We start from the raw sequence: 23,249 nt of genomic DNA on the forward strand, positions 1-23,249 counted from the left end.
CACAGGGACGGTCAGCTTGTTCTTTTAACAGTGAGATGGCAGAGCAGGGCTGAGTCTCTTTGGAGTTGTTTGTTTTTGATGGCCCAGAACTGTATGGCCCTTGTCAAAGCTGTGCCAAGAGGCTGGCTGCAGACCAGTCCCACTGTAGAGCTTCCAACCCATGAGGGTAGACCACACAAGAACCAGATCCCTCAGCATCCTCAGGATCCTTCAGGGATCCTGGTGCTTTCCTGAAGGCCTGGTGGCCCTGAGTCTGTACAGCAGCCCTAGGCCCATAGGGACAGTTCACGAGGACTTGTCACGGGAGCTGGGACCTATTCGCAGCACTGCCATGTGGGCAAGCACTCACTGGTCAGCACTGTCTGCTGTGTGTTGGGCCCTGAGGATTGATACTCGTTGATGAGCTCTAGGGCCCTCAAGGAAATGTCAGCAGAGGTGGGTCAGTGTGGACAGAAGCGTGAGAAGGGCATGGGTCTCCAAGGACATCATCTTGATGACTTTGGACCTCGCTTACCTCTGTGTGGACCTCCATAAAAGAAGGGAGACAGTTCTCTGCCTACGCTTGGAAAATAGAAGTCAAGTTCTCAGGACCCCCTGTCTAATGAACAGTGTGTCCCTCCTGGGCTCTCTACAAAAAGTTAGCAGGCATTCATGAAGGACAGCCCACACTCTAGGGCATCTGCCCCATAACCATGTATTTGACCAGAGTCGAGGGAGGACCAGTGAATACCCCAGGATGAAGGCAGTACAACAAAGATTCAATACCCTCGGTCCTCTCTGTGAATCAGACCCCGCCCTCTTCACCTGAGAACGACCACAGACGAGAGACTCTGCCTCATCTGCTCAGTGTTTCTGCTTCTCCTGCTCTCCCAGCCCTAAGTTCTCTTCCTGGGGACAGAGGACTCCAGTACACATCAGCTCTCTCCCGAGCCTCTGCAGAAGCCTTCTCAGGACTGGCAGTGCCCGTGGCTCCCCGCTGGCTGGGTTGGAGGGCTTGTATGTGTGTTAGGCAGGGCTGAGGGGATGGGGGGGCGCTGTGACAGGACATGGGCTTAAATGTCATAGAAGTCCACGTGGGCTCCAGATTGGAAGGTGTCCCTTTGCAGCAAGCTCAGCAGTTTCTGGGCTGAAGTCCCACAGTCCACCAGCTCCCCCTCAGAATTCAACTTCTGCAGTCTGCTCCTCAACTCTGGGTCCATGGAGGTTTCCCGGGCCAACTGCTGCATGTTGGTGTCCAGGGGACCTGGTGGGCGCAAAGCACAGACAGGAACAGGTCAGGTCCCTGCTGTGTGGAGAGCAGAGCTGAGTCAGGACTGACCCAGGCTGTTGTGTTGCCTGTTAACCTGTTCCTTTTCCTCAGCTCTGCTCCTCTATGCATTCTCAAACTCAGGATCCTCTCCCCTTAGGCCTCAGTGCTTGATCTCAGGGGCGGTCAGCCAGACCACGTTGTGTCTGAGATTTGGGCTCAAAGCTAAAGTCTAGTAAGCACGGTTTAAAATCACCTCTTGTCCAGGTAACACCTCTTCCTGACTCTCCCATTGCACTAACAGATAAGTAAACCGGGTTCCCCAGTCCACCTACAGCCAACCAGGGGCCAGGTGAGACCTTCAGCATCTTCAAACCTGACAAGCAGGTACGTGACACAACCTTGCCTTTCTCCTTCCTTCAAGGCCTCCTCTTAGCCCTCTGACAAATTCATCTGCTGCACTTTTCTGGGCCTACACAGCTTCTCAATACCCCCGGATGGGCCACTCAGTTGCTATAGTGCTTGCTGTACTAGCATGAGGACCTGAGTTCAAATCCCCAGTAAAAAGCCGAGGGTAGTGGACAGAGAGATAGATGGTCCCTGTTAAGAGCATTTGCTGTTCTTGCAGAGACCTGGGGTTTGAGTCCCAGTACCAACATGGCAGCTGACAACCATGTGTGACTCCAGTTGCTCTGGATATGGTGTCCTCTGGTGGCCGCCGCTGGTACTGCATGCATGTGAAGCCCATAGACATTCAGGCCAAACACAGACTCAAGGGGTGGGCTGCAGGGAGGGGGAGGGCAGGAAGACCTGTCACTTTACAAGTTTGGTCACCATTACTTACATGTCTGGAAAATGTCTCCAGTCTGACAATGGAATTGTGAAGCCCCCAAACTTTAATGGTGTTTTAGGGGCAGAAAAATCATGGAACACAAGGACGGGAAGAGCACTTTGCTAACATCTGAATGTCCTCCAGCCTGATCCTCCCCTGCTCCTCTTGCTCTCTCTTGTGTTTTCAGACACTCTGTCAGAGTCCATGCAGGCCTCTCACTTTGAACTCATGCTCACACCTCTCCAGTGCTCTACCACGCCCAGTTTATCTCCTCGAGCACCACAGGGCAGAGGCTTGCTATGCTTTCAAACAGATATTTCTGTCTTTGGTATCCTGTTAGAACATTCTTCCAGAGACTGAAATGAAAACTAGGCTGGCCCCTGCTTCTCTTCAGTCTCTAGGGAGCTTCTCTGCTCCTCCATGAAAACTGGGGCAGCTTCCAGAGGGTTAACTTAGCTCTGGGCCTTCTGGAACTGGCTCCCCTCCCGGCTGTGGTTTACATGTGATCACTGCTGTCTGAAGGAGCCTAGGCTTAGCTCAGAGCAGGTGATCTGGATATTGGAACAAGAAATATCATGTATGTGTGTATAGGGCAGGTGCTAGATAACTTGAGGGGACACGGTGTAGACTGAGAAGTTAGAAACAAGCTTGGATCCTGGTCCTGCCTTACTTCACCATTAGACAGACCACTCTGCCTCTGTGTGTCCCGGATCCAGTCCTACTCAAAATACAGACAACTGCACCTCCCCCCTTAGTTGTTCAGTCTTTCTATCTCACTGCTACCTTCTAAGCACAGAAGTCACTAGTTTAGGAGAAAGGCACAGTGGCATCTTAATAGGCTGGTCATACAAGACAGTGTCTCAGAAGACCTCACACCCTTTCATCCCATAAGAAGGGGCCCTATCTTCTTCATGCTAGCGTCCTTTCTGCATCCCATTCAGTGTGCCAGCACAGCTCAGCCTCAACTTATCTCTGTGCTGTCCTTGAGTGTTTAGTTCTTGAATCCTTCCTACGGCTTTGCTGGGTGTTGGGTATGCCTGGAGGAATACTATGTGTCTCTTGAGGGAGAAAAGCAGACAGCTAAACATGTAAAGATATTTTGTGTTTTTAGTCTTAATTTATTTTTATGTGTGTGGATGTTTTATCCCACCTGCTAATCAGACAACTCCTGTGGCTGACTACCCCTGCCCCTGACTGCTCCAACTTCTTAGGAGTCTGTATTTTTCTTGCAAGGTGAGGAGTCACGACTGGAGGGAGGGGCACTCAAGTCTTTGGATTCTTTACTGAGAATGTAGATGAGGCTCCCCTCCTTGCCCAGCCCACACAAAGGTAACAACAGCTCTGTCTGGGGACAGCAATGTCAGTAGCACCCACCTACCTGGGGCATAGCTCAGCACCCTCACACTGGGTTCCTCAACAGCCAGGACCTGGTATAACATGTCTCGGGCAGCCTTCCCTGCACAGTAGAGTCCCCAGCCCTTGAAGGGCTGCAGGGCACACAGAGATGAGATGTTAACTACAGTCTTGCTCAGGCCAGGGCTATTGGAGAAGGCATTCAAGGTGCCGGTGGTCAAGCAGAGCATGGAGGTTAGGTTCAGGGCCCAGTAGTTGTTCACCTCAGCTAGGTCATTGATGTTCAGGAAGCCTTTGGAAACATCCCCAAGAGTGCCTGGAAAAGACAGGGCCAAAGAAATAACACAACAACTGGGGCGCTCTTCTCTCAAGCTTCCACAGTTCCTCCCCATAGCCATTTGCTATCTTTCTGCCCCAGTTCTGCAGACACCCCTAATGCAAGCTAAGAATACACTTGAATGCTCTTTAGAAAAGCAGAGGGATTTGTTCAAGAAGTCTTGACTCACACATCCGCCAGAGGGCATCGCACCCTACAGTGACACTGGTACTTCCTCTCCTCTTGAACTTTGGACTCGCCCTCCACCTACCTAAATGGCGATGAGAGCTCACAGCCCTGGTCTGATGGCGACTCTCACCTGCATTGTTGATGAGCAGGAGGCGCTGCAGCCTCTCGGGCCTAGGGAGCTCGCGCACCGCGCTCAGCAACTGTTGCACGCCGGACTCGGTGCCCAAATCGGCGGCTGCCAGCACCACTTGCAGGCCCGGCTGCTGCGTACAGAGCTCCTCCTTCAGTTGCCGCAGCATCGAGTCACTGCGTGCGCTTAGAAGCAACACCGAACCGGGCGACAGCAACCCGGCCAGCTGCGGGGCCAGGGCGCGGCCGAAGCCCCGGGAAGCCCCGGTCAGCACGCAGACAGCGCAACCTAGCCTGCCTCCTTCCATGCCTGGAACTCAGACTCACCCGCTGCACTTAACCCGCACGGGGCGGAGCCTATCCTTGGCTTGGGCGGCGGAGGTTCGGGTCAGCATCCATTGGTGTTTGGGTGAAAAAAGTGACCAATAACCAGGGGGGAGGCGTGGCTCCACAGGATATCCTCGTCCCCTTCCCAGCGCTTCCGGGTTCTCCTTGCGTGCCACTCCCACATGTAGAACCCCTTTCTGGGAGGCATGTTCGCAATTTCTACCGTGTTCCTGGGTGGTTTGTCTTAATCCATACAGGAAAGGACAGTTAGCGACCGGACAGGTGACTGCCTTGGATGAAGTCCTTGCCTCTGATCAACAAAAGCCTTCTCTGGAAGAGCACAGCAGCTCCCCTAGGAGGTGCTAGGGAGACGGAACCAGAAAATGAAGAGCACACACGTGGGAAGAGAAAGGCTGAGAATCACAACAATCTCATGAACGAGACCCATGTTCAGTGTGAAAAAGCGTACCCCTAAACGGGGAGCCGCGTCTCTCGCTCTGATCGCGGGGTGGGGTGCCCCCAGGAATCACGAGTAGCCGTCTTGATGTAACAGCAAGAGGTAGCTTTATTTGCGGGATCCCGGGTCGATACGTATCCCACACAGGAGACAGAGGAATCGACCCCGAGCTCCCAAACTCAGGGGTTTATATAGGGGAGGTAAGGGGCATTCGCGCGGTTACACATGATTGGTCAATTCAAAAGGTGCACGGTTACTTTCGGCGCGAAATGACATCAGCAAGGAGTACGTGCTCTCTAGCAGCTCGGCAGTGTGGGTAGGGTGGCTTATCTCACTCAGGAGGATGACACACTTCTGGGGAGTGGAGGAAGGGGAGGGGGTGGCTACAGATGGTCAATGTCCTTGGGGCTGATGGCTGGTCCGGCAGGTCCTATCTCTAACACCCTCTCAGGCATGTCCGGACCTTGTTTATGACTAACTTCTTGAAATTTTAATTCCTCAAGTGAAAACACTTGATTCCTTGAAACCTGTGTACAGTAACCTTATCCTGTAACCTGTGTCATGCACCTCGAAAACCACTTAATAATCTCAAATGGGAAAGAAAAAATCCCAGCACTCGGAGATGTCGTAGGAGGATAAGGAGTGAACGACATAGAAATCCTTTGTCCATTTTTAGTGTGAGGTGAACTAGAATCCGTAGGAATTGCAGACAGGCAGGCTAGAGGCTAGCCCCTCTTTGTTTCATAAAGTTCAGTGGTAGGTAGTCCTAGTCACTTAGCCTGGTCGCATAGGGAAACTAGTAATCAGTAGGGGCCATTCTAAAGGTCCCCCCCCCCTTTTTCTTTAATTGAATGAGGCTTATGTCCTAGGCCAATGAGATAGGGGAGAGTAAGGCAAGTCCTATAGGCCTATAGGAGAAGAGAACCCGAATGTCTCTCTATAGGTTTTTAAAACCCTCTGTGTTGTACCAAATCACCTTAGCCTGTCTTTTCTCTATGCCGGAGTTCTCTTTCTGCAGAAATATATATATTTTTAGTTATCACTAGTCTTATTGAATTTGTTATCTTATTTCCAAAAGTAGTTGAAAGACCTTCACCAGATCCAGTGAGTTCAAGGCCAGCATACTCAGAAAGGGCTGAGTTTGAACCCCAGAACCAACGTTAAAAATGCTAGATGTGGCCAGACAGTGGTGGTGCTCCTAGCACACGGGAGGCAGAGGCAGGTTGATTTCTGTGAGTTCAAGGCCAGCCTGGTTTACAAAACCAGTTCCAGGACAGGCAGGGCTACACAGAGAGAAACACTGTCTCAAATAAAATAAAACAAAACAAAACCTGTTTTGAAAGGTAGACAGGCATAAAACAACTATTCACATTGTCCTCCACCCCCACCACCCAACAGGACAAAGGAATAGGCACACATTAACATACAGAGAAAGAAAGTTTCTTAAACCAAAGTAAGCATACAGAGTCCCATTTACATCTCTCATTTTTTAAATTAATGTATATGAACACACTGTCCCTCTCTTCAGACACACCAGAAGAGGGCATCGGATCCCATTACAGATGGTTCTGAGCCACCATGTGGTTGTGGGAATTGAAGTCAGGACCTCTGGAAGAGCAGTCAGTGCTCTTAAACCCCTGAGCCATCTCTCCAGTCCCTATATCTCTGTTTTTGAAGTCTCTCTTTAACATATTTTTTATTTATTTGTTGTTTTTATGTGAATGGGTGTCTAGCCTGCATGTATGTCTGAGCACCACATGTGTGCAAGGCAAAGTGGAGGCCAGAAGAGAGCCTTGGCTTCCCCAGGGACTGCACACACACACACACACACACACACACACACACACACACACACACACACGTGTGAGCTGCTACGTGGTGCTGGGAATGAAACCCCAGTCTTCCTTAAGAGCAGCCAGGGCTCTTAACCGCTTCCAAGTCTCTCCAGCCCTCCCCCCCATGCACATCTTTTGAACAATGTAACAAAATGGCAGGGTTTGGTAATGCTGCTTGTAATTGCAATAATTTCAAACCTGAGGCAGGAGGATCAAAACAATGTTATTTTATTTCCAACATAGAAGACATTACATTAATTAAGAGGTGGGGGAGGTTACTATTAGAACTGATCTGGCTGGCCTTCATTTCTTCCCAGTGCAGGGCTATCTGAGAGGTGCCTGGTCCCATGCTGCACGGAAGTGAGACATCCAGGTGACCACTGTGCTGACAAAGCTGGGATCACATTGCCAGTCCACCACTGGGATCTACTCAGTAGTCACGAGATTCCCCGAAGCTGGGCCTGCTGGGCTCTGTCAGCGTCCAGCATCCATCTACGAGCACCCAGGTGTCTCTGCATCATCGCCCTGTGATGCTTCTAAATCTCACTCACCAGGATGCTCCTGCAGCAAGGAGGTCAGGCCTTCCAGAGGGCTGCCTGGGGCTTAAGTCGACGGTGGACTTCATCACCACTACTTTACGGTACATGCAGGTGCAGTCACATGATATGTTTAACTTGTGTACTTGTCCATGTGTACATGCATGTGTTGTTTCAACTTTATGTGTATGTAGTGTGTGTTTACACATGTATTTCAGTCTCAAATGTCATTTCACAGGTGCTGAACACCTTGACTTTTGGACACCGGTTTACTCAAGGCCGTCGAGGTTGAAATGCACCTGTCTTAGCTGGATGGTGGTGGCACATGCTTTAGTCAGGAGGAAGAAGACAGGGATCTCAGTTCTGGGATATCCTGGTCTACAGAGTGAGTTAGTCAGGGTTCAGTATAGAAACACTGTCTCAAAAAAAAAAAAACAGGAAAAAACCCAAGATGTATCTGTCTCCATCTCAAAGAGCTAGGTGACAAGCCTCAGCCAGCATGCTGGTTCTATCCCTTGTACTCTGGGGAATACTCTCAGATCTCACATGGGAAGCAGGCACTGTATGCACAGGATGAGTCATCGTCCCAACCTTCTTGTGCTTCTCAATTTTTCCCAGGCTGTAGATGTCCCGCTCTTGTCTTGCACCCCAGCCAAATCCCATTACCGACCTGAGGGCCAGGAACAGCAGTGTGTCTATGCAACTTCCTCCAGGGACATTTCCGGGCAGCCCAGGTATGAAAGGTATTTTATTCCTTTATTATGGCTCGCATGGTAAAAGGAAGGATAAAATCATGTTATGTAGGTGTGTAGTGCAAGTCCCCCACCCCCCCCACCACCCCCATGTTGGTATGAGTTGAAGCAGGGACCCCAGCAAGCCTGGTGCACTGACACAGTGCTACTATAGAACTGCCACAAGGGGGCAGTAGAACATCAGTTTCTGAGTGGTTGCATGGCCAGCAACCTTTCTGCCTTCCTTATTGGCAAAGCTTGGAGTCTCCACGCTCTCCAAACCTTCCTCCCCATTTCCTTTCAAGGAACTGTCAGGTACACAGCTCCCCAGTGCCTCCATAAGGGCCAGCAGGGAGCACTGGATGCATACCTCCTCACTGCTTCCCACAGGGAGAGCAAGGAACAATGGATGCACAGCTACTCAATGCCTTCCGCAGGGCCAGCATGGAGCACTGGCTGCACAGACTCAACACCTCCCATAGGCCCAGCAGAGAGTACTTACTTCACAGCTCCTCACTGCTGTGCACAGGGGAGGAACTCAATGCTCAGCCAACTCCAGATGTGAGGCACAGGAAATGATTACTGCACGTATGGATGCCCAGTTTTCTTCTCTCCAACGGAGAGCACTTATGATTCACAGGGATTATGTGGCTGTCGTGAGCCGCCATGTCACTTTTCTCAGGTTTGGGCATAAGATTTGGGGCAGGGGGGTTGAGTGTGTTTTTATAGAGAGTGCCATGCATTCTAGACTGGCATGCTAGGTGACCTTGGCTGTCTGGTCCTCTTGTCTCTACCCCACCATCCTGGGATTCTGACCATGAACCACCTGATTTGATTTGATGCTGGCCAAGAAGGATATCTGCATGGTAAGTACACTGAACTATAGCACTAGGCCTGTTGTTTTCTGTAAAGTCTCTCACGGCCAACAAAGCTAGATTACTGCTCCCAATATAGTACAGGCTGGCATGGAATTTAAGGCCAGTCTTCTGTCTAGGCCTCCAGAGTTGGAAGATTACAGGCAAAAACCTTCACCCTAGATCTGATTTCAAGTCTTAGGAAAAAATCTACAAGTTTACTGAACTGGCTACATGTGAGGCAAGTGAGATCCCCCAAGAGATAAGAGAACTAAACCTCCCAACAGTGGGATGAGACCCCATCATCCTATTGTGTCAGCTGCTTCTTTGGGCTCAGGCTTGTAGTGGCTTCTGTCTTGTCTTCTGTCCGTGGTGCTGCATGGAGAAGGGGAATGGGGTCAGCTGAGGGCTGTAGTCAGAACACACCTTCAAAGCTTCCTGGCTGCACAGGGGACAGTCCTGAAAACAGCTGCGTGCTGACCTGAGTCTCCTTGAGATGGCATGGGACTGGGACGGCCTCCTTTCCCTCCCTCCACCAGCTTCCAGCTCAGCAGCTTCAGAAGGGGGAAGTCCTCCTACAGCTCCTGTCTGCTTGGACATATTCTCAGAAGGAAAAATAAGCCATCTGGAAAGGAAAGAAAAGGCAGGGTCAGTGGTGTAGACCTGTAACTCCTTAAAAGGACTGTGGTGGTGGGAGGATCAAGGTCACCCACAGATACATAGAATTTTTAAAAAGACCATTAGGGCTAAGGGCACAGCTCTCTCCCCTATATCAGTTGGCAGAGGGCAGGAGAAGCACCAGTCCTTGACGACCTGGACTGCCCACGGAGAACTGGAGTAAAAACAAAAGGAGACAGAAAAATAAGACAGGATCCCTCAGAACCTGATAGTTATGTTGCCATGGGAATTAAGGCCATGTTCACTGGCAAGGAAAAGAAGGACATGAGCTCAAAGGGTAAACAGTATGCAGAGGAAAAGAACACCGCGGCTGGAAAACTCTAGATACTGCTATAAGGACTGAATTTGTGCATGAGACATACATGACCATAGAGCTCTCGCTCTCTCTCTCTCTCTCTCTCTCTCTCTCTCTCTCTCTCTCTCCTCTCCTCTCTCTCTCTCTCTCTCTCCCCTCCTCTTCTCTCTCTCTCTCTCCCCTCCTCTCCTCTCTCTCTCTCCCCTCCTCTCCTCTCTCTCTCTCCCCTCCTCTCCTCTCTCTCTCTCTCCTCTCTCTCTCTCTCTCTCTCTCTCTCTTTGCATGCATGTTTATCCTCATTCATGTAGGCCATGAATGTTCCTTAAATGCTTTTCCACCATGACTTTTGAGACAGGATATGCCAGTGATCTCAGGTCAGCAAGCTCCCACTTCGGCCTCATATGGACGCTATGATGTCTGGTTTCAGAGGTCCTTTTGTTACACTGTGACACTTTACACAACAGCCATCTCCACAGCCCCAGGAACCAGATATGACAGTTCAAAATATTTAGACCATGCATGTCCTTTTGCAGACAGGATCCACTCAGGTGGGAACTTACTCTTGCCTACACTGGTCTTGCACTGTTGATCCTTGACGGGGCAGAGTGGTTTTTAGGGTCATGTTTTTCTTTCCACCAGCTGTGATTTTTATGTTTGTGTTTTGTGTTTTCCACCTAAGGCCATCTTCAGTGTTCCATGAATCCCAGTTTAAGAAAGAGCACGTGCGACCTGCCTGACTGGAATTTGTGTGCAAGAAGAGACGGGGACAGAGACACAGACAGAACCTCACAGTGCATGGACGTCAAGGAGTCATCAGGATGCGAGGCCAGATCTCCAACCCAGGCTGGCCAGAGTCTCCGGGAAGTCCTCGTTGGTTTTGTCTGATTAGCTAGCCTGTTCCAGAGGCTGAAGCCAGCACTGAATCCATGGAATGAACTTCCCAGAGTTGTGCATTATGGGTTGGGGAACATGGGGTCTAATGGTGCCCTTCCTGCCTCTGAGAGGGATAGGACACTCCTCTCTTCTCAAATTAGGCAGGAAAAAAATGTCTGTCCTAAGAGAGCTTAGTGTTGCTCAGGGGACAGAGTAGATAAGAAACAGGAATGTGTTTCCCAGGGGCAGAATACTACTGGGACAGGGTGTTGAACTCAGCAGATATCCCAGCAGGGTGACTATGCCAGGAACCTTGTTGTCCTGTGTTCAAATTAGGAGAGAACGTTGGTCGGAGGGACCATCCATGTCAGTCACACGGGCTTCTGTGTGCCTCAGGCTGTGACAGATGTTGGCACAGTCTAGGGAGAAAGAACACAGGAGATGACATCTTACCAATGTGACAGTGGGAGGGACAGGGAAAGCTTCCCAGAAGCTCTCACAGGATGTGGGAGGCTGCTTACCAGGGCAAGAGCAAGTAATGTGCAAATACTCCGAGAAATGCAAGCAGCTTTCTGAGTTGTCCAGTTGCGTGCAGACTCCAGGAAGAGAGATGAAGTTGTCAGGAGACAGGGCCTCAGCAGGTTGCTGCCCCATCATGAGGGGCTCAAGTTTCAGCCTGGTTATAATAGGCACTACTGGCTTATGGTGTGGCAGGTGGTGGTGGACTTACGTTGTTAATGTGAAATGTGAATGTTGGCTTTGAAGGAACAAGCTTAGAGAGGCAGGCAGTGGGTTATTAGAGGGCAGATTTGGTGGAGAGAGAGGGCACAGCTGCCCCTGCAGTCACTCCACAGCTGTGGTTTTCATGTGTTTGCTCTGAGGTGGGTCTGAGGTCTCAAGCAATGTGACCTGTGATGGGATGGGGGTGCAGGAGCAGGGGAGGGCATGTATAACGTTGGCAGGAGACTGCCCTGTAGAGGAGTCCCACATGGGCACTTGCAGGCCTCATTCTTAACCTGGGAACCTGTTTGGGGGCAGTCAGGACAGGCTGACTAGGGAGACTTCTCTGGGGAGAGAAGGCTACTTCCTGAACAAGACCAGGTTTCCTGCAAGAAATGGAGCAAATGACATTACCTTCCCATAACACATGAGGAGACATGTGTGACTGTTCTTTGCTTCCTGTTTGCCCAGGCTGGGGGAGAGAGCATGGGATACTGCTCCACATACAGTTTTAGGACACTTTTACCCTTCAGCCCTCTCCTCTGAGCAAGACCCAGTAAAATCCGTGCCTCGTTGTCTTGGGTATTACCTGGACAGATCTGTGCTCAGGTGGACAGCTCTTCCTGTGCAGGAGGGGCCTGTGGTCACACTGGCTCCTGGACATCTGCCCTCCTCTGAGGGGCTGTCTAGTTCTCAGCCAGTGCAACCCCCAGCACATGGCTCATAAGCTATGGATCTGAGATTGGTCCTCTTCAGGGCTTCAAAGCAGAAAGCCAGAAAAGGAGGCTCTTAGTGATTTTGAAACCCGCAAGACTTACTGGGCTGGCCCTGCCGTGCCACAGCGCCCCACTGGTCCCCCAAGGACTCACTGCTTCCCTTGACCAAAGTCCCACCCTCACTTTTCCCTGCTTTGATCAGCAAATAGAGTTAAAATTGCAAACAATGAAGAAAATAACCCCCATTGTACTTCAAACCTAGAAAGGATAAGAGAAAATTAATTAATATCCAGAAAACATAAACCTCTTAAAAGAAACATGGGAATGTAGAAGAAAACTAATTATGTTCAGATTCAAGAATTCATTAAGTTCCAACGCATTAGCTCCCCAGCCTACACATCCAAATGCTCTCCAATCAACCAACAGCTACTGCCCTGTAATGTTAGAAGACGGCCTCCGCCAGAGCTGGAAGTGGGAAGGCAAGGTAAATGACCTCACAGCGCTGACTGAGGTCATTTTTAAGTACATTTTTATAAGCCATAGTATTGTCAAAGGATAGTGTGCAATCTGAGTTATCCAGTGAAGAACTGTCAAAAGAAAGGAGCAGCGGGGACATTATGGGCTGAAGTGCAGCTCAGTTTGCAGAATGCTAACCCAGTGTGCACAGCAGCTCGGATTTGAGGGCAGCAACACATAAACGAGAGTGGCTGTGAGTGGTGGATGCAGGAGCTCAGGACTTCAGGGGCGTCTCTGCACCTTCACAAGTTCAGTGATACCCAGGGATGTAGGAATCGCTGGAGACAGAAAAAGAGGAAGAGAAACAGAGTCAGAGACAGAGGAGAGAGAGAGAGAGAGAGAGAGAGAGAGAGAGAGAGAGAGAGAGAGAGAGAGAGAGAGAAGCATGTCTTAAAGCTTACATGAGGCAAGCCTACAACTCCTTCCACTCAGTAAGCTGGGGCAGACTGCTTCAAAGTTTTTTGTTTTTTAATTTTGATTTTGATTTCATGTGATTGGTGTTTGTCTGTACAAGGGTGTGAGATCCTCTGGAACTGGAGCTGCAGACAGTTTTGAGCTGCCATTTGGGTGCTAGAAGTTGAACCCTAGTCCTCTGGAATAACCGCCAGTGCTCTTAACCACTAAGCCATCTCTCCAGCCCAGACTGCTCAGATTTAAGCCCAGCATGGGCTACACAGTACCAGGCCATGCAAAGCAGAGATAGACATTAAAGACCCCTTCTCAGAACAACGAAGCCCAGCCCCTGGAGGCCTTCCAAGTCCTGCAGCTGGTAAAGGACAGGGCTACCACTCTTGCTCTCATGTCCCCAGGGCCAGGTCCCCTGCCTGCTATAGCTGGTGACAAGAAGGGAGGGACAAGAAGGGAGGAGTGTACCTCTCTCTCATCCACACCACCATAGAGACACTAATGATAGAGCCATGTGGCTGCTATGTCACATGTTCATCATGGGATGGCAGAGGGAGAGAAGCTATGTCCAAGCTAAGCACAGTGACCCATGAATATCTGAATGATCAGTAGCCTAACACTTCTCCCCTCCAAAAAAAGCTAGCCTGAGAAGACCACCAGTTTGCCCCAAGGGCCCGGACAAGGAGCTAGCCCGGGACAACCACCACTCTGGTGCCTGGCTGGTCTGGCCAGGTTCCCAGGATGGAAAGCAGGATAGAGAACTAGAAGAACCCTGCCAAACAGGACTGAGCCCAAGACAGATGGACACTCAGGTGGGCCTGTAGAGGAGCAAACCTGAAAGGACCACAACACTTGCGCCTTAACACCCAGACATGGAGCTAGCCTGAGCTGAATATCAGTCTGGTGGCCAGGTCTGGGGAAACATACCTTACTCGAGATGACCCCTGCCAGGCACCGTAATTCCCAAGCAGAGCAGAGCACTCTTGAGATCTCCTGAAACAACACCGACACTCAGAGACACCCCATCCCCCAGGCACCACTAAGTTAAGCAAGTATGTGGTGGAGAAATGGAAGAGAAAGAGAAACAGAAGGATGTGGGCATGACCAAGGAAGGCAGAACTGGAGACTTGAGGGTAGTAAGGAACAGCCTGATGTGAGTAGCTGGTGAAGTCACCTGGGATCATGGTGGGGTCCTGTGCTGACAGTAGGGACCACATCTGTGTCCAAGGCCCTGCAGCAGCAGGGATTTGTCACTACCAAAGGCCAAGTGGATGTCCCTGGTCTGGCCTGCCCCTGTGGACATGTTGGTATCTGAGGGCTGTGCAGAACTAGCCCCACCCTTCACCTGGGCATTGTGGGAGAGCTGGCCCTGGAGGCCCGAGAGCAGGAAAGCTGACTCCGTCCAGAGACCCCTACAGTACTCAGGGGCCCAAACATGGCAGGAGATGGGCGTGAGTTATCCCTGAGTGTGCTAGCGTGGTAGAGCTGGCCCTACCACTGTGGTCCTTGTGGTGATGTGGAGGTGCACTCCTCCCTTCTCTCCCTCACCATCTGTAGCAGGCAGGAGGCCTGGCCCTGGGGACATGAGAGCATGAGAGGTGGCCCTGTCCTTCACCAGCTGCAGGACTTGGAAGGGCAATCCCTGCACCTCACCTGGGAAGCACAGTAGAGCTGGACCTAGATGTGGGGACTGTGGGTAAGGTGGCCCAGAGGGCATGAGTGTGGGAGAGCCGGCTCTGCCTCTTGTCTGCTGTACGTTGGCATGGCAAGGGAGAGATCTCCTTCCCTTGCATTTGCCATCACTATGGAGGCAGGAGGAGAGTTGTCTCCATGAGGCCATGAGAACAGGAGATCTGGCCTTGCCCCTCACCTGGGCAGCACAGTAGACCTGACCCTGATGGCAGGGGTACGAGTGAGCCAGCCCTGAGGATGTGAGCATGGGAGAGCTGCCCTGCCTCCTGTCTGTTATGCAGCAGTGACAACCACTCTTGTCCCTAGCCACCTTCAGCAGTCAGGAATACTTTCCCTGGGTTCATGAGAGCAGGAGAGCTGTCCCTGCTTCTTGCCTGCTGGGCACTGGCACAGAAGAGGGAGAGACACATTTTTCCCCTCATCAATCTCTGGAATACGAGAAAGCTGGCCACAGGATTATGAGTGGAAGAACTGGCCATTTCCCTAAGTGGCTGCAGCACTCAGGAGGGGATCCTCGAACATCACCTGAGCAGCAGGGCAGAGCTGCCACTGGTTGAGGGGGTTGAGGGCGAGCTGGCCCCAAGGGCATGAGTGAGTGAGAGCCAGCAGGCTGACCTTCTCTGAGCCTTTCATGCCCAGATGCCCGACTTTCAGTTGGTCTACCCCAGCATCTAGCCCGTCATTGGTTTCCTGGAGTGCACTAAGTGGCTGGTTGTACAGATCCAAAACTACAGAGCTCCATGACTCAGGGCAGGAGCAGGATATCCAAGAGGAGCTCCTGTGGGGTTCCAGTATTGATGAGAGCAGCAGAAGCCAGGGCTTCCTAGCAGAGCAACGAGTCATCACAATGAACATTTACAAGCAAAGAAGTGTGGACAAAAGGGAATATTATGGGCATACTGGCACAATACAGCTGCCAAGAGAGAGATTTCTTACCTCTGTTGCAGGGAAAGGTTGCATTGGTGGAGGGCAGGTACAAGGGGAAGGGAAGATGAGTAGGATTGGGGCGCATGATATGAAGTTCACAAGGAACCTTAAAAAGGTAAATACATAACAAAAAAGCCCATCCAACAATGTTATTTTATTTCCAACATAGAAGACAGATTGTCATGATTAAGGGTGGGGAGGTTAACGTTAGAACTGATCCAGGTGGCCTTTTCTCCCCAGTGCAGGGCCACTTGCCTTGGCTTCTGAGAGGTGCCTGGTCCCTCTCAGAACATCCAGGTGACCACCATGCTGACAAAGCTGGGATCGATCACATTGTCAGTTCACCATTGGGATCTACTCAGTAGTCATGAGATTCCCCAAAGCTGGGCCTGCTGGGCTCTGTCAGCATCCAGCATCCATTGACGAGCACCCAGGTGTCTCTGCATCATCGCCCTGTGATGCTTCTAAGTCTCACCCACCAGGATGCTCCTGCAGCAAGGAGGTCAGGCCTTCCAAAGGGCTGCCTGGGGCTTAAGTTGACGGTGGACTTCATCACCACTACTTTACGGTGTGTGCAGCTGCAGTCACACATATGTTTAACTTGTGTACTTGTCCATGTGTACATGCATGTGTTGTTTCAACTTTATGTGTACATAGTGTGTGTTTACACATGTATTTCAGTCTCAAATGTCATTTCACAGGTGCTGAACACCTTGACTTTTGGACACCGGTTTTCTCAAGGCCGTTGAGGTTGAAATGCACCTGTCTTAGCTGGAATGGTGGTGGCACATGCTTTAGTCAGGAGGAAGAAGACGGGGATCCTGGTGGGTTCTGGGACAGCCTGGCTAGGATAGTCAGGGCTCAATATAAAAACACTGTCTCAAAAAAGCATTAAAAATACAGAGGTGTATCTGTCTCCATCTCAAAGAGCTAGGTGACAAGCTTCAGCCAGCATGCTGGCTCATTCCCTTACACTCAGATCTCACATGGAAAGCAGGCACTGTATGCACAGAAAGAGCCTTCGCCCCAGCCTTCTTGTGCCTCTCAATCTCTCCCAGGCTGTAGATGTTACTCTCTCCACTTGCAGCCCAGACAAATCCCATTAAAGACCTGAGGGCCAGGAACAGCAGTGTGTCTATGCAACTTCCTCCAGGGACATTTCTGGGCACCCCAAGTATGAAAGGTATTTTATTCCTTTATTATTGCATGCATGAAAAAAAGAAAAGACAAAATTATGTTAGGTAGGTGTGTAGTGCAAGTCCCCCACCCCCACCCCCATTGTTGTTAGGAGTTGAAGTAAGGACCCCCAGCAAACCAGGTGCAATGACAGGGTGCTGCTACAGAGCCGCCACAAGGGGGCAGGATAACATCAATTTCTAACTATTGCAGTGCCAAAAATTGGTACTTGACATTGGTCCGTTCTGATTGCTGACTTCACAGTCCTCTCTGGCTAAAAAGTGGTTAGTCCTACTACTTGAACTGTCTGAAACAAAGACAGGCTGGCCGCTGGCCTGCCTGTCTGCAATCCCGATGGACTTTACCTCACCTCGTACTAAAAATGCACCAAGGCAATCTCTATGTAGTTCACTCCTTACGATCCTACGACATCTCCAGAGAGTATGAAATATTTCTTTACCATTTGAGATTATAAAGTGGTCTCTGGGGTGCATGACACAGATTACAGAATAAAGTTGCTGTACACAGGTCCCAGGGAAACAAGTGTTTTCACTGAACATGGGTCTCGTTCATGAGATTGTTGCGATTCTCAGTCTTTCTCTTCCCATGTGTGTGTGCTCTGCTGTGCTCTTCCAGAGAAGGCTTCTGTTGATCAGAGGCAAGGACTTCATCCAAGGCTGTCACGGGTAGGGTCGCTAACTGTCCTGTCCTGTATGAATGACGACAAACCATCCTGGAACATGGTGGAAATTGCGAACACACCTCCCAGAAAGGGGCTGAGCTTGTGACAGTGTCACACAAGGGGAACTCAGAAGCTCTGAGAAGGAGACTGGGATTTCCTGCCTCCCTGGCTATTGGTCACTTTTTTCACCCAAACACCAGTGGATGCTGGCCCGAACATCCACTGTCCAAAGCCAAGGATAGGATCCGCACAATGCGGATGATATGCGACCAGTGAGGCTGAATTCCCGGCATGGAGGGAGGCGGGCTGGGCTGCACTGAGTGCTTGCTGACCAGGGTTTCCCAGGGCTTCCCCCGCAGTGCTGCAGCCGCCCCTGGCCCCGCAGTGCTGCTTCTAAGCGCACACAGTGACTCAGTGCTACAGCAATTGAATGGGGAGCTCGGCGCTCAGCAGCCCGGCCTGCAAGTGATGCTGGCAGCCACCGACCTGGGCACCAAAGCCATCCCAGTTGCTGAGCGCAGTGCGCGAGCTCGCTAGGCCCAAGAGGCTCAGCTCCTCCTGCTCATCAACAGTGCAGGTGAGAGACGCCATCAGATGAGGGCTCTGAGCTCTCATCTCATCGCCACTTGGGTAGGTGGAGGGCCAGTCCCCAAAAGGGCAAAGTCCAAGAGGAGAGGAAGTACCAGTGTCACTGCCAGGTGATTGTGCCTCCCGGAGGGTGTGTGATTAAAGACTTCTTGAACAAGTCCCTCTGCTTTTTTTTTTCTTTCCGGAGCTGGGGACCGAACCCAGGGCCTTGTGCTTGTAGGCAAGCACTCTACCGCTTAGCTAAATCCCCAAACCCCCCCCCCTGCCATCCCCTCTGCTTTTCTAAGGAGCATTCATTCAAGTGTATTCTTAGCTTGCACTAGAGGTGTCTGCAGAACTGGGGCAGAAAGATAGCAAATGGCTATGGGGAGGAACTGTGGAAGCTTGAGAGAAGAGCGCCCCAGTTGTTGTGTTATTTCTTTGGCCCTGTCTTTTCCAGGCACTCTTGGGGATGTTTCCAAAGGCTTCCTGAACATCAATGACCTAGCTGAGGTGAACAACTACTGGGCCCTGAACCTAACCTCCATGCTCTGCTTGACCACCGGCACCTTGAATGCCTTCTCCAATAGCCCTGGCCTGAGCAAGACTGTAGTTAACATCTCATCTCTGTGTGCCCTGCAGCCCTTCAAGGGCTGGGGACTCTACTGTGCAGGGAAGGCTGCCCGAGACATGTTATACCAGGTCCTGGCTGTTGAGGAACCCAGTGTGAGGGTGCTGAGCTATGCCCCAGGTAGGTGGGTGCTACTGACATTGCTGTCCCCAGACAGAGCTGTTGTTACCTTTGTGTGGGCTGGGCAAGGAGGGGAGCCTCATCTACATTCTCAGTAAAGAATCCAAAGACTTGAGTGCCCCTCCCTCCAGTCGTGACTCCTCACCTTGCAAGAAAAATACAGACTCCTAAGAAGTTGGAGCAGTCAGGGGCAGGGGTAGTCAGCCACAGGAGTTGTCTGATTAGCAGGTGGGATAAAACATCCACACACATAAAAATAAATTAAGACTAAAAACACAAAATATCTTTACATGTTTAGCTGTCTGCTTTTCTCCCTCAAGAGACACATAGTATTCCTCCAGGCATACCCAACACCCAGCAAAGCCGTAGGAAGGATTCAAGAACTAAACACTCAAGGACAGCACAGAGATAAGTTGAGGCTGAGCTGTGCTGGCACACTGAATGGGATGCAGAAAGGACGCTAGCATGAAGAAGATAGGGCCCCTTCTTATGGGATGAAAGGGTGTGAGGTCTTCTGAGACACTGTCTTGTATGACCAGCCTATTAAGATGCCACTGTGCCTTTCTCCTAAACTAGTGACTTCTGTGCTTAGAAGGTAGCAGTGAGATAGAAAGACTGAACAACTAAGGGGGGAGGTGCAGTTGTCTGTATTTTGAGTAGGACTGGATCCGGGGCACACAGAGGCAGAGTGGTCTGTCTAATGGTGAAGTAAGGCAGGACCAGGATCCAAGCTTGTTTCTATCTTCTCAGTCTACACCGTGTCCCCTCAAGTTATCTAGCACCTGCCCTATACACACATACATGATATTTCTTGTTCCAATATCCAGATCACCTGCTCTGAGCTAAGCCTAGGCTCCTTCAGACAGCAGTGATCACATGTAAACCACAGCCGGGAGGGGAGCCAGTTCCAGAAGGCCCAGAGCTAAGTTAACCCTCTGGAAGCTGCCCCAGTTTTCATGGAGGAGCAGAGAAGCTCCCTAGAGACTGAAGAGAAGCAGGGGCCAGCCTAGTTTTCATTTCAGTCTCTGGAAGAATGTTCTAACAGGATACCAAAGACAGAAATATCTGTTTGAAAGCATAGCAAGCCTCTGCCCTGTGGTGCTCGAGGAGATAAACTGGGCGTGGTAGAGCACTAGAGAGGTATGAGCATGAGTTCAAAGTGAGAGGCCTGCATGGACTCTGACAGAGTGTCTGAAAACACAAGAGAGAGCAAGAGGAGCAGGGGAGGATCAGGCTGGAGGACATTCAGATGTTAGCAACGTGCTCTTCCCGTCCTTGTGTTCCATGATTTTTCTGCCCCTAAAACACCATTAAAGTTTGGGGGCTTCACAATTCCCTTATCAGGCTGGAGACATTTTCCAGACATGCAAGTAAAGGTGACAAAGCTTGTTAGAAGGTGACAGGTTACCCCCCACCCCCACCCCCGCGTCTATGTTTTAACTGAATACCTATGGTCATCACATGCATGCAGTACCTGCTGGGGCCACCAGAGGGCACCATATCCAGAGCAACTGGAGTCACACATGGTTGTCAGCTGCCATGTTGGTACTGGGACTCAAACCCCAGGTCTCTGCAAGAACAGCAAATGCTCTTGTCAGGGACCATCTATCTCTCCGACCCCTACACTCATATTTTTACTGGGGATTTGAACTCAGGTTCTCATGCTAGTACAGCAAGCACTATAGCAACTGAGTGACCCGTCCGGGGGTATTGAGAAGCTGTGTAGGCCCAGAAAAGTGCAGCAGATGAATTTGTCAGAGGGCTAAGAGGAGGCCTTGAAGGAAGGAGAAAGGCAAGGTTGTGTCACGTACCTGCTTGTCAGGTTTGAAGATGCTGAAGGTCTCACCTGGCCCCTGGTTGGCTGTAGGTGGACTGGGGAACCCGGTTTACTTATCTGTTAGTGCAATGGGAGAGTCAGGAAGAGGTGTTACCTGGACAAGAGGTGATTTTAAACCGTGCTTACTAGACTTTAGCTTTGAGCCCAAATCTCAGACACAACGTGGTCTGGCTGACCTCCCTTGAGATCAAGCACTGAGGCCTAAGGGGAGAGGATCCTGAGTTTGAGAATGCATAGAGGAGCAGAGCTGAGGAAAAGGAACAGGTTAACAGGCAACACAACAGCCTGGGTCAGTCCTGACTCAGCTCTGCTCTCCACACAGCAGGGACCTGACCTGTTCCTGTCTGTGCGTTGCGCCCACCAGGTCCCCTGGACACCAACATGCAGCAGTTGGCCCGGGAAACCTCCATGGACCCAGAGTTGAGGAGCAGACTGCAGAAGTTGAATTCTGAGGGGGAGCTGGTGGACTGTGGGACTTCAGCTCAGAAACTGCTGAGCTTGCTGCAAAGGGACACCTTCCAATCTGGAGCCCACGTGGACTTCTATGACATTTAAGCCCATGTCCTGTCACAGTGCCCCCCAGCCCTGCCTAACACACATACAAGCCCTCCAACCCAGCCAGCGGGGAGCCACGGGCACTGCCAGTCCTGAGAAGGCTTCTGCAGAGGCTCGGGAGAGAGCTGATGTGTACTGGAGTCCTCTGTCCCCAGGAAGAGAACTTAGAGCTGGGAGAGCAGGAGAAGCAGAAACACTGAGCAGATGAGGCAGAGTCTCTCGTCTGTGGTCGTTCTCAGGTGAAGAGGGCGGGGTCTGATTCACAGAGAGGACCGAGGGCATCGTGTCTTTGTTGTACTGCCTTCATCCTGGGGTATTCACTGGTCCTCCCTCGACTCTGGTCAAATACATGGTTATGGGGCAGATGCCCTAGAGTGTGGGCTGTCCTTCATGAATGCCTGCTAACCTTTTGTAGAAGGCCCAGGAGGGACACACTGTTCGTTAGACAGGGGGTCCTGAGAACTTGACTGCTTTTATTTTCCAAGCATAGCCATGAGAGCCTTTTCTCATTGAGGTCCACACAGAGGTAAGCGAGGTCCAAAGTCATCAAGATGATGTCCTTGGAGACCCATGCCCTTCTCACGCTTCTGTCCACACTGACCCACCTTTGCTGACATTTCCTTGAGGGTCCTATAGCTAATCAATGAGTATCAATCCTCAGGGCCCAACACCCAGCAGTCAGTGCTGACCAGTGAGTGCTTGCCCACATGGCCATGCTGCGAATAGGTCCCAGATCCCATGACAAGTCCTCGTGAACTGTCCCTATGAGCCTAGGGCTGCTGTACAGACTCAGGGCCACCAGGCCTTCAGGAAAGCACCAGGATCCCTGAAGGATCCTGAGGATGCTGAGGGATCTGGTTCTTGTGTGGTCCGCCCTCATGGGTTGGAAGCTCCACAATGGGGCTGGTCTGCAGCCAGCCTCTTGGCACAGCTTTGACAAGGGCCATACAGTTCTGGGCCATCAAAAACAAACAACTCCAAAGAGACTCAGCCCTGCTCTGCCATCTCACTGTTAAAAGAACAAGCTGACCATCCCTGTGCCCAGCAGAGGGCTCACTGGGGCTGTGCAGCATGGAAAGGTGGGCCTGTCCTTCCTTCAGGATATCCCACCATTGTTCAGGTCCTGCAGGATTCCCCAAGGTGGGAGGGGGTAGGTGACTTCTATCACCTTTTCCTCACTCTCCCTGGAATGGACATGGCTGAGTTCAGACCCCTGGGCTGCTGCTTACAAGCTGTAACTCACAGCAAGTTGCTCTGTGCCTCTGAAAAGAGTGTGTATTGCAACCACTTAAGTCATAGCTCCCAACCCTAAGGGTCATCATGAGTGCTGACTGGCCTAGTGTCTGTGCTTGGCACTGAATGCCCCACTGTTGGTAAAACTCTGTTGACTCTTATTTCTGAGAAGGCCTCTAGTAGCTAAGGCTGGCCTCAAACTAAAATGACCTTGAGCTTCTGATTCTCCTCCATTCTCCCAAGCGCTGGGATTATAGGCAGCCAGGACCATACCTAGGTTTATGCAGTGGTGGGGATGGACGCCAGCACTGCATGCACGGGTGAGCGCTTCCAACTGAGCTACATCACCACCTCCACTACTGCCTCGTGACATCACTCACACAGCCTTCCCTCTAAGGGACCAGGTGCCCTGCCCTTGCTGACCTGTGCCAAGATCTCTCTCACACACTGCACTGCTCCTGTGTCAGCCTCTTCAGGGGTCTAGGTCCTCTCAGACCATTTGGAGACACATGAGATTCCGGAGTCCAGACATTTCCGTGCTTGCCTTGAGCAGGTCCCCCCACCCCCCACCCCCGAGCTTCTGTTTCCCTGGGAGGAAGGAATCCCGGTTTTGTTTTGTTTCACTCTGTTTTTCTTCTGTTCAACTTCTCTTTAAGAATGGCCAGGCTGCCTAGGATATCAGCATTGCCTTCCACAAGTGGGTGGGACAGTCTAGGGTGCCATTCTGACCTGGAGACACATGAGCTGCCCCTAGGCCTCTTGCTTTTCCTGGTCTTAAGGGTGTGGAGCAGCTTGTACCAGCCCAAACCCTAGTAGAGTCA

The 23,249-nt window shown here is 51.1% G+C and overlaps 1 protein-coding gene, 1 long non-coding RNA gene, 1 other non-coding gene and 1 pseudogene across 15 annotated transcripts; 3 read left to right on the top strand and 1 right to left on the bottom strand.

Annotated features, from left to right (window-relative positions):
- Positions 1 to 652: 652 nt before the first annotated feature.
- Spr (sepiapterin reductase) lies at positions 653 to 5,014 on the bottom strand. Of its 3 annotated transcripts, none has more exon segments than NM_019181.2 (3): positions 653 to 1,243; positions 3,457 to 3,747; positions 4,067 to 4,390. In NM_019181.2, coding segments are annotated over 3 exon segments (789 nt in total). In that variant the 5' UTR covers positions 4,374 to 4,390; the 3' UTR covers positions 653 to 1,052.
- LOC134486600 (uncharacterized) lies at positions 4,549 to 12,404 on the top strand. Of its 10 annotated transcripts, none has more exons than XR_015686044.1 (5): positions 4,549 to 5,049; positions 7,002 to 7,334; positions 7,459 to 7,605; positions 7,839 to 7,954; positions 10,458 to 12,404. It is a non-coding gene; the product is annotated as an uncharacterized LOC134486600 (long non-coding RNA). The 10 variants fall into 10 exon arrangements; XR_015686045.1 differs by having other exon boundaries at positions 7,007 to 7,334; XR_015686047.1 differs by having other exon boundaries at positions 4,549 to 4,951.
- Positions 12,405 to 13,499: 1,095 nt separating this feature from the next.
- LOC120102711 (small nucleolar RNA SNORA17) lies at positions 13,500 to 13,629 on the top strand. Its single transcript, XR_015687395.1, has one exon. It is a non-coding gene; the product is annotated as a small nucleolar RNA SNORA17 (small nucleolar RNA).
- A 4,147-nt stretch (positions 13,630 to 17,776) lies between these two features.
- Positions 17,777 to 21,586, top strand: Spr-ps1 (sepiapterin reductase, pseudogene 1; annotated as a pseudogene). Its single transcript, XR_015686054.1, has 3 exons — positions 17,777 to 18,062; positions 18,513 to 18,803; positions 21,005 to 21,586. The product of XR_015686054.1 is annotated as a sepiapterin reductase, pseudogene 1 (transcript).
- Positions 21,587 to 23,249: the final 1,663 nt, after the last annotated feature.

Source organism: Rattus norvegicus, chromosome 4 (assembly GCF_021556685.1).
Source record: "Rattus norvegicus strain SHRSP/BbbUtx chromosome 4, alternate assembly SHRSP_T2T, whole genome shotgun sequence".
Lineage (NCBI taxonomy): Eukaryota > Metazoa > Chordata > Mammalia > Rodentia > Muridae > Rattus > Rattus norvegicus.

Bases quoted from the DNA above. Each gene is read 5' to 3' on its own strand.
- Spr (XM_087656304.1), bottom strand. From the start codon at position 4,373: ATGGAAGGAGGCAGGCTAGGTTGCGCTGTCTGCGTGCTGACCGGGGCT. The intron at 1,244-4,066 runs GTGAGAGTCGCC...TGCGCCCACCAG, and splicing joins CCTGCTCATCAACAATGCAG to GTCCCCTGGACACCAACATG.